Here is an 11,504-nt window from a genome sequence, read left to right as displayed (position 1 = left end):
CGTTACAGGTCGCGTGCGTCATTATGTACAAAGGTTATTGTTGGGATTTCACAGGGTTGGCCGTTCTTTTGTTACAATAAACATGGAAGGGGTTGGAGGAAAAGTGACACGGGCAAGACTTGTTGATGTTTTACTGATGGGCAACTATTCATACGCCATTTTAAAAACTTTCATCAGAAACATTTAATTCTTGTCAGGCAGGCGCCATGCTATTAAGTGCAGTCTCCAGCCCTTATCCACTCTTTCTCTCTGACCTCTTTATTTGTGTTGTAAAGGACCATTGCCTGACATGTCGCCACTTATATACTTTCCCTTTGAAGACCACAGTGTCATTGACGAATGATTTGTGTTATTTGTGATATATACTGGACCGTATATGAACCTTATGGCGGGGACCCCAGGGTCCCGAATAAACGGAAGTCAAAATCTTAGTTCATCAATGTATTTATGGCAACTCCGTCCCACCGCGCACATAAACGCCGCAACCCGCCTGGCGCAGATCGTTCTGTTGTCGTGTCCAAACGCAGCGGCGAGGACGAATGTGCACAAGAGCTGAACAAGCGAGTGCGCTCCATGCTCGGGTACGAGCAGGATCATAAGTCTTATCCAAAGCTGCTCAAACTGCCTACACAACTTAAGTCCTTTATTTGTCATAACGGTTTGCATACTACAGTGAAACTGCTCTCTTATCTTAATTATTAGTTGTGACCTACCAATGTCTGCAGCCAGGTTCAATCGATGACAATCCTATTACCTGCAGATATTTAACAGATGAGATGCATTGCACCGTTAATTCCTCCTATTTGATAATACTTCTCTTGTCCGTATGCATCTGTGCAGATAGGTTTTTTTGCGGTTTAGCCATCGTCCCCACATACCGCTCGTATCAATGCGTATAAGAGTGGCGACCCACTGCTCTGTAGAGTAACATTGGTATAAACGCGTGTTACAATATGAATAGCGAATTGAAAACGCGTACTATTTAATGTACTGTTTACAAAGTGTGTTAACAAATCCACACTGAGAAACACGATGATCGACAGATGTGGTGTAAATATTTTTTTCGATAGTGTATTTAAACAGAGGTACTGCAGGTAAGCAGTTTTCAGTTTTAAAAGCATAGTTTAACAAACCCATTGGTGAATAAACTCCTTAAAGTTTTTTTTAAAAACAACGGTGTTATTCACAACTTCGTTTAACTCACGGTCGAGAAGTGCATCAATGTCGCGGCGACTGCTCCCACATCAACGCTTACTTGAATTAATTGATAACTTTACAAATGTACAACTTTTGTTTGTGTGGAGTGAGGGTGCCCGTAACTCGTAGCGCCCGAGAGAGGCACGTGGCGCCTGCTTCTTGGGCGAGACGATTCGAGAGTTTAGGGACCGCGGCGTTTTTGACCTACACAAATATATATATAAATAATAAGGCGTCCATACAAAATGTTACTTGCCTTAAAAGAACAAATTGATTAATTGATACCGAATTTGATCCAGGCATGCATTGTAACCGGGTCTGAGTACGTGTGCTAAATGTGGAATTGATTGGACAACGGGAAGTGAACGAAATGTAGATTACAAGATGTGATCACGACACAGGAACCAAGTTAAGTTAAACCGTTGAAAAATGCATAACACCGAAAACATATAACACCTTTCCTAGGACATTCCCACAAAACTGTGTAAAATGTGTGCGAATACATATAATACATTGAATGTTGTGGTTGCATTGCTCTCGTTATTCATAATCAACGTTTTTGGGTTTAGATCGCGTTATTTATAAATGTGTCGTAACCCTCCACCACCCGACACGGCCAATCAGTAAAAATGTGTCACGTTGACAAAAGACAAATAGTTCACTGCTTTAGCCCACCGGTGTGTTGAAGCCATTTGTAAGTGGCTTCAACACACCGGTGGGCTAAAGCAGTGAACTATTTGTCTTTTGTCAACGTGACACATTTTTACTGATTGGCCGTGTCGGGTGGTGGAGGGTTACGACACATTTATAAATAACGCGATCTAAACCCAAAAACGTTGATTATGAATAACATTGGTCGCGAAAGCCTACGTGTTAAACTGCTCTCGTTATATTTTAATTGTGGTTATATTCTGGCTGCTGTTGGTCCAATGCTTGTTATGTGCTGGTTGTGGTTATGTGGTTACAATGTGAAGTTGTAGGTACTGTATATTGTCGTGGAAATAGTTGATGGTGGTAGTTGTGATTAGAATGGTTATGTGGTTATTGTGATTACAATGCGGTTATGGTTGTAGTTATAATGAGGTTGTTGTGCTTAAGTGGTTATGGTTGTGGTTTTAGTCATAAAGTGGTTGTCATTATGTGTCAGTTGTGGTTACATTATGACTGTTGTGCTTACACAGTGGTTGTTATAATGTTATATGTGTGGTTATGGTCATAACACAGTTGTGGTTATGATTGTATTGCGGCAGTTGTGGTTATGTCGTGGTTGTAGATGTTATGTTTGTGATTATATTATTGCTTTAGTTGTAGTTGTAAAACAGTTACACAGTTATCTTGCTAATATTTATACATATGGTGTTGCTATTAACATTCATATTTACACTTAGATTTTTGATGTCATTGTTGATGATGACATGAGCAATAATTTTGGTAATGTCACATAATTAATGGCTGTTCACATGTCAGATCTTTGTCGATGTTGATATGTTATATTATTGTTAATGTGTTGTTTGAAATAAGCCAGCGAGTTTCAAAGCAAGAAAACCATATACGGTAGCTCGCATTTAATTCACTGACGTTACACCCCACACAAATACGAGGGCAGCGCTGTTCACATTTTAAAGGTATTCTATTAAGTATTCTGGATAAGCCTGATCATCATGAAATACGACAAAAATAGTTGGTGAGCTGTTGTTATTGACAACACTGTTAAAGCGTTCAAGTTGACTTGATTTTTTTAATGGAGGCTCCACCATCAGCGTGTCTCCCACACAGAAGTCACCGGTCAGGACACGAGCCTGATATATATGCTTGTGACTGGTTTTGGCATCCGGTGTGGCGTACGAATCAGAATAAATGGCTTCTCTTGCAAAATATGCCCCCTTTCCATAAACAGTACCTGTAAGTAGAAGATTCATAAGTTATTTGTTTTATGTCATATGCATTTGCTATTTAAGAAATTGTGGGAAAAATTATCATTGAGTAAACAACCGAACACGGTGAAACGGTGGCAGGGTGGTTTCTCACTACACTGCCTCGAGTTCGCTAACCACCACAAACTAGTTTGGTGAAGTTCACAATTGCAATGAAATTACAAATAGCGGTACAATGTAGTGCTCTACTTATGTATAAGTAACCGTTGGTCATTTTGATTCCCTGGGAGACTGCTCGAGGGTTTTTAACAATCATTGCAGAAAGTTACCTTTGTTTTAAATGTGTAAAGTTTGTGGGGTGTAGTTTGATATTTTGTACTGGATTTTGTTTTCATATTTTACATTTAACATTAGCTGTGATAACAAATTAGATGAACGAAGACCTACACATACATGAATACACTTACACAAAGACACACAGACACACAGAGACACAGACGCATTCAGATACAACAAAAATCCCCCGTATAGCCTTAACAGACTGTTGGGGCAAGTGCCCCAACATGAGGCGGTGGGTGGCCAGCACCACACCTGACCGCCTTTGTCTCCCCAGTGGCAATGTTTCCACACCACACAAGATACTCATTTGAGGCTGGGTCGACCTAGGGGAGGCCCAGGACCGGTTCAGATAATCGTCACTGGTGTTGGCCGTGAACAGGAATCGAACTCGGGTTGGCAGGTTTGTCCTGCAACATACTAACCGGTACACTAGTATGTTAGCAGACTAATAAACTAATTGCCTTGAAATGTTTTTGTCACATATCAATCAACTCAAAAAAATGTAAACCTGAAGACAGGAATATGAATTTAAATGAAAAATCTAATAATATAATTTAATATGATGGAGTTGTGTCGTCATTAGTGACTGGGCTATAATCCCCTAACTATATTTTAAGAATCTTCTTGGTTTTTTCGGTAAAGTCACGTAGAATGGAAATAATAAAAATAAAAAATAAAATAATTCTCACGACGTTTCGGCCACAACGCAAGCAGCCGTCCTCAGGTGGTCTTCACCTGAGGACACCTGAGGACGGCTGCTTGCGTTATGGCCGAAACGTCGTGATAATTATTTTATAATGTTTTATTTTTATTATTTTATTATTTCCATTCTACGTGACTTTACCGAAAGAACCAAGAAGATGAATCCCTGCAGTCACGAAAGCTTTAAATCGAAATATAGTTTAAGAACACTGGTGGCTGCTCAGATTTGAATATATGACCTCAGTTGTGCTAACTCAGTCTTTAGATTGCAGTTTGTGGTCCGTGAAGGGTTTTCAATCTGCTGCGTATTATTATGACAGCACTTGCAAACCACCAATAATCCGTAAATTACAGGGATTTGTGGATTATTTGATTGCAGATTATTGATTTTCTGCTGTAGTTCAGTCTTCTCTATTGTGATCTCGCGGCTGCTTATTGCCCTTAATAATACATCTCCTCAGAATCTGTTTTTAGACTACAGAATACTTACGAGATATGCGAGTCTTTTTCACAGATCTCCAGTAGGCTCACAATATGACATCTTCAATTGGTTGTCTTATTGAGTGCTTTGGTGTCAATTATTATTCCAGATGACACCCTACTCTTCACCTCTGTCAATTCCACCGATACCTTTGGAACTGAGCAGCAGTAATTCTGGGCCCATGATATCTCATTCAATGATTCCAAATCTGAAGCCATCCTGATCGGCACCAGGCAGCGTCTTACCACGTTCACGCTCCCTTCTAATGTATCAATCACTGGCACCCACTGTGCATTTATTTAACCACATCATGTTCCTCAGCGTCACTCTAGACTCCACCTTATCATTTGACAGCTACATTTATGTTCACTCATCACCACCACCACCGAAATCACAAATATATACTTGCCAGCAGCATATTCCAGTCCCCGCCTCGACGATTGCAATTTGTTCGATATTCTCAAGTAAAGTCTCGTAGGTGAAAAAAAAAATTCGTTATTTATTCTTTTTTATTTTCACCTACGTGACTTTACCGAAAGAACCAAAGAGTATGGATCCTTGCAGTCACGAAAACTTCAAATCTGGAATTAACTTCTAAAGTAACCTTAAGAAACTCCAATGGTTGCAAAACCATCTCGTCTGTGTCGTCCTCATTGTCCATCACTCTCAGCTAGATTCGCTTGCCTCCCTCTGCTCCCTCCACTGGCTTCCCATCGCCAGCAGGGTCAGCTACAACATGTCCTGCTACCTCTGCCACCATGCCTCTACTTTCAGCCATCCACCATAACTTTGTGTTTCTGTCACCCTGCACTACAGAGCATAGTAGAACTCTCTGCTGCACTAATTACGCCTTCTCTATACCAGAAATTGATAAAGAAACCAAACAAGACATTGCATGTGTCTGCTAATATATAGTAATGCTGCATAAACAAATACACATAAACACGTTTACATAAATATAGTATATACACTCTGATAGCATTTCCCGCACTGTTGACTATGTTCGATGCAAAATAAGTTCAACATAATACATTCAATGTAATGTTATTTGACCTTGTTAAAACATTGTTACAGATTTGAACACAATAAATACTTTTTTTAAACAAGGGTGTATACTACAATGTAGTGGATATATTGTTAATAAGATTATATATGCCTACCGTTTTTTCCACAATAATTGCGATTGAATCCTGAATTGTTAATATTATGTAGAGATGTTTTGACTGTGCCATGGAAAAGAATCCGTTCATTCTGTTTTCCTTCATTCTTCTGGTCCACTGACTTTTTCATGATCATATAGCATTGATATAATCTCCAGTTCTGAATTCTTTTGATCTGATAAGGACATGTGTAAAGAAACAATACAATGTATTACATCAATGCCAGCAAATGTAACCGTTGATGTGTCCTTCTGTGGTAACACAGTGCACTATTGGCTCCACTCCAAGATATCTCGGGGTTATTATGGATAGGAGACTGATCTTCAAGCCCAGCATGAAACAGATCTGAAAAAGACCAAATCGAGAATCGCACTGCGAGAAAAACTTTCAGGAACAACCTGGGGCTCTTCAGCTGATGTCCTGTGAACTTTAACACGTAGGCTTTCACGACCAATGTTGTGAACTGCTGCCCTTTCACTGATCGATCGTGCTCCAGCCTGGTGCGGGAGCTTTTGCACAAAACTGCAAGATGCACAATTTAAGCAACCCAATGTGCATCATAACTGGAACACTAGAAACGACACCAGTTCCCTGGTTCGCTGTTCTGGCAAACATTCTGCCATCAAATATCCACAGAGACATGCAAACTGCAACCGAGTTTACACTTTTTCTTGCCAACGACAACCTACCCATCAATCAAGACCTCAACAATGTACATCACTGCTGACTCCAGTCCTGATCTCCCTTCTTGGTCTGAGTTGTCATCATCATATAATCTCAGCAGATCAGTATTCTGGCAAACAAAGTGGAACAACGTGGATGTCGAGAATAAACACCTAATACGAGACCAAAACATTGTAACTCCTGGCTTTAACATTCCTCGAAGATATTGGTGTACCACCAACTGCATCATAATATCTCCTTCATGAATGGAACACTAAAGACCAGCCATAGTGCAATTATGCCCATTCAACATAAACTTTGCAAAATTAGTGATGGAAATTCGTGCAATTTTGCATGACCATCAACATTGAGCCACACAACCTACAATACCCAGTTATAAATTGTCACAATCTTTTTCAGATTATGTGACAATATATATTTCGCTTTTCATATATTGTTTACCTGAAAAAGTCTACAACTGTCCCCATTGCACAATATAAGCACAAGGCCAAATATTATGTTTACTATATTTGTTTTATGTGTTTTTACTACTTAACTAAAACTGAAAGTGATTAACATATTTAGCATCTGACGAGACCAAATGTCCCAAAATAATTATCAGATCGAGTCAGAACAATGTTCATTTAGTCAGTTTTATTTTAGTTTTAATCTAGCGAATGGCAGCATGTGGAATAAAACTTAGACTGTGGATTTAATTTATTTCTTATCTTAGTCTGAGCACAAATACATTTTTTTGCGTCATAGGGAATATAAATAACAAAATACATAAGCAGACAAGACATCTTCAAAAACCTGGCCCTCACAATAGAAATGCAAAAGCACATTTTACACATCCCGTCAACCACAAGGTTTTGGTCGACTCTTAATTAGAGTACTATGTATTGGTGTGAGGGGTGCATGCTGATTTACCCTCCATCACAATCAGGTCAGACAATCAGTGGACTCAGTCATCCTTTTAAAATACATTTATAGCCAATCACCATTTTTTGGTATTCTTTCATGTAACAGGGTCTCTAATAAGGTTACTAAATGACCTTAGCCTACACCTTCATTTAGAAACTGAGTTGTACCTGCGGTAGCAGTTACATTGCGGAAACGAAACATGTCTCGGACCGTGTTCGCGAGCACAAGTCAGATCTGAAACATGGCATAACCAATATCTCTGCCGTGGCTGACCATTGTTATAACGCTGTGGGCTCGCATGATATTGTTTTTTCCCGAGACCAAGGTACTCTGCAAACCTTCGGGCAACTATAAAAGGTTTGTTCATGAAGCCATCCAGATATATAAACATAGACATAACTTTAACCGAGAAAATGGATACAAATTGAGAAATTATTGGAAGGATGTTATTAACCAGGTAAAGCCTAAACTGGTTGCAGTTGTTTCCATCATATCCTCCGGGTACTAGTCTATTTTTAAATCCTGTATATTAAGTTCACTTGCTTGCTTGCGCACTTACGACCGTGCAAATCTTTCGGTCGTTTTTTAACCCACTTCCCGTGATCCAATCGAGCTGACATTTTGCACACAGACTCGTTGTGCGTGACAATTTATTTTCGTGAAATTTTTTTTTCATAACTTTACACTTTTTAGGAAAAATTTTTTTTCATATTTAATTTAAAATACCAATGTGATAAAAATGAAACTCTTACTCAAGAAATACAGAAATGAATAATAAAATAAAACCGATGCCACGCATATTAGGGATTTATAGTGAAAAACTGTTTTTACGGGTTAAATTTTTCCGAGTTACTTTCCCCCTGTGTCCCACACTCAGCTTCCCAATTCTAGCCCCGCCCACTTCCCCCCACAGCTTCACTTTTTCTCCCCCTAGCGCTCACGCAACCTCCCTCCCCCTGCTCCACCCCTCTCTCCCACTTCTAGCCCCGCCCACTTCCCCCCCCCCCGTCTCACTTCTTCACCCCCTAGCACTCACGTAGCACCCCCCCCCGTCTCTCTCTCCCCTTGCCTCCCCCTCTATTACCTATACCAGGGGTCGGCAACCAAAATAACAAGAAGAGCCATTTCTTTCCAATTCGGTACAAAATTCAGTATTTCAAGAGCCGCAATGCATCTGAGTACATACTGTACATACGTACATATCGTCAAGAAGCAGCCCGTAAAGAGCCGCATGCGGCTCCGGAGCCGTAGGTTGCCGACCCCTGACCTATACAGTATAACCTCTTGCCACGGCAGCTCTCTCGCCCACTTCAGCATTTCTTCTTGCTGTGGTTGTTCCACCTGATGAAGATTGCTTGTGTTGCGATCGAAACGTCGTGATTCGTTTTATTTTATTTCTACCTACGTGATTTCACTGATTTGACCGAAAGAACCGAAGAGTATGACGTGGTACTCTTCTCCCCAACAGCAAAGTGTGTCTGAGGTCATCAACCCCTCCCCTCCACCGCTGCCCCATCAACCCCTCCCCCCCACCTCACCAGCTTGGCGTCATGACCCCTCCGCCACACTCCGCACCCTTCCAGCGTTACAGACAAACAAACATTATTTTTAAGATGCTTACGGAAATTATTGTTTTATTCAAGAGTGTTTCCATGATGTTTTTCTTGACATCCTGATATTCTTGTGAAGTTTCATTAAGGAGGATTAATTTCAAATGCTCTTCTCCCATTGGTTCCCATTTTTCTGGCATCTCTAGTACGACATCTGAAAACATACAGAAATAGTTATATCATGAATACTTACAATGCATATGAAGCAATTCATATTAGGAATCACGAAATCCTTTGTATGTGTAGTAATTACTCAGGAGGCTTGACGACGGGATCGGAGGCACACTTATTTATTAACACAACTTGTATACAGTTAGCGAGTATACACAGGACCTAAGGGGTAAACGTCCCCTTACTCGGCTAACAGGGAGACACAACATCTAAGCCCCGCTAACCTAAGCCCAAGTCCTCCACTAGGGAGCTAGGGGAGGCTACCTGTCCCAGCCCTGGTCAAGCTGGGATCCGACCCCCTGAGTTCCCAGACCTGCTCGTCAGTCTGGGCTCTCGGGGCCACGCCACCGGCTTGCCCTGGTCGGCCCTGATAAGGACAGCGAGCCAGGGGAGCTCCGGGGCCTATTCTAGCTGGTCTTCCGTCTTCGCTGGTTAAAGCTGATACCTCCACCTCGAGCCCTCCGGCTCACCCCCTCTTATAGTCCGCGGCCCCCCCGGGAGGGGCCCGTGGGGGATGCAGGTGCGGACGTCGGTGTGGCCACCTCCTATGTGTACGGCCCTAACCACGCCCCTTGTGTTTGTTTGCCATCCGCTCCCATACACAATTACACCTCTACATATGCAACACAACAGTTTCACAAAAAAGGAAAAACATTCTTAAAACAAAACTGAAAACAAATATATATTTGACAAATGGCTGCTGCAAAGACTAATATTTATATGTTTTTAGTAATGATGAAAAAAAGTAAATCGTATACATAGGATTTCACGACCAATGACTCAGAGGCCTTCCATCTCACTCTCCCCCACCCTCCCCATCTCTCTCCATCTCTCTCCATCTCTCCCCCCACCCTCTCCCTGAGCATGGTGTGTGCCCATATTCGGAGTTGGGGAAAGCGTTTCATATCGAATCAACTCTACGAGAGCCGAGACCCCACATGATACACAGAGACGGAGCTATTAAACCCTGTGTTATCAATGTGTCCGGTATTCTCCAGGGGGATCGGTGTCTTCGGACTAAAAACGAAAACTCACATCCTGTCCCCTTTCTTAGAACCAATTCAAAAGAAACACATTTGAATTAAGAAAATAGTAATTGTATTTCAATTAATTCTAGAATTGAAGCTTTCGTGACTGCAATGATTCATATTCGCAGGTTTTTTCCGGTAAAGTCACGTAGGTAAAACATTAAAAGTAATGAAAGTAAAATAAAACAAAACAAAAATAAAATTCACGACGTTTCGGAGGCAACACAAGTCTCCGTCATCAGGTGGGACCGTCACAGCCGAATTAGCTGCATCAAGTGAAGCAATGATTCAAGATGTAATCCCTTATAAGCAAGTTGAAGGGAGGTGGAGAGGGGGGTGGAGAGCTTATCAGACTGTGGTAGCCAATGAATGGAAACGTATCGGGAGGGAGGAAGAGCGATGATCAAAGACTACACCTATTTTTGTTTTGTTTTATTTTATTTTCATTACTTTTAATGTTTTACCTACGTGACTTTACCGACAAAACCTGAGAATATGTATTTCAATTGTATTTACGTTTAAGTCTTGGACTGAGAATGTTACCATTACATTACATAAAGTGAGTTGACTTGTCTTTAAAGAGGTGCTCATTGTGAAAGTATGTTTATTTATATAACAGCCAGGACATTTTTGGAAATGTTCAAGGACTTTAACTGGCTATGGCTTGCTGATCATCCAATGGAGGTAACATTTTCATAGACCAAAAATGTTGTTAAAATTCTAATATGCAATAATCATCGCAAAAAAAAAAAAATTCAGATGTTCTGTTGTAAAAGACAAAACAGTGCAATCCTATATTTATAATTCACATTATTGCACCATTAATCGATGTTATATATGTGAGCACTATTGATACATATAAACGTATGCATACTTGTTATGAACATTGTTTTGAGAATAAACTCATGAAAAACACAAACTGTATTGTGTTCTGTCTCATGGTAAAATAATGATTATACTGTAATCTATGCCATGTGATACTGTGATCTAATACATTAAACCCCATTTTTCCCCAAGAAATTCCATTTACTTTATTTGTAAGTCTAATGATTCAAATATTTGCCGCCACTCAGCTGAGGTAGGCTGGACGTGTTGTCCAAACGGACGACGCACGACTGCCACAATGAGACTTGCATGGAGAGTTGTCCCAAGGAAAACTCCCATCTAGAAGGGCACTTTCTGTGGCGTAAAGACGTGCTCAGGCGACGTATGAAAGATACCGCTATTTCTGTGAACAAACGGGAGGAGAAATCGGCCAAGGAGTGGAGTACATCAGGGAGACTCGGGTGGAGGCATAACACATTGAGAGGGAGTGATGTTACACGGCTGTTCATCGCGATCATCTTCCGCCATGC

At 40.8% G+C, this 11,504-nt stretch overlaps 1 protein-coding gene across 1 annotated transcript; it reads right to left on the bottom strand.

Annotated features, from left to right (window-relative positions):
* Nucleotides 1-2,816: 2,816 nt before the first annotated feature.
* Nucleotides 2,817-11,502, bottom strand: LOC144935277 (protein mono-ADP-ribosyltransferase PARP15-like). Its single transcript, XM_078861847.1, has 4 exons — nucleotides 11,472-11,502; nucleotides 8,962-9,104; nucleotides 5,754-5,928; nucleotides 2,817-3,097 (listed from the first exon to the last, which is right to left on the bottom strand). The coding sequence occupies exons 1-4, from the start codon at nucleotides 11,500-11,502 to the stop codon at nucleotides 2,817-2,819; spliced, it is 630 nt and encodes a 209-aa protein (XP_078717973.1).
* Nucleotides 11,503-11,504: the final 2 nt, after the last annotated feature.

The sequence above is a fragment of the Lampetra fluviatilis genome, chromosome 12 (genome assembly GCF_964198595.1).
Source record: "Lampetra fluviatilis chromosome 12, kcLamFluv1.1, whole genome shotgun sequence".
Lineage (NCBI taxonomy): Eukaryota > Metazoa > Chordata > Hyperoartia > Petromyzontiformes > Petromyzontidae > Lampetra > Lampetra fluviatilis.
The sequence above is the reverse complement of the archived record's forward strand: the minus strand, read 5'-3'. Positions and strand labels throughout refer to the sequence as shown.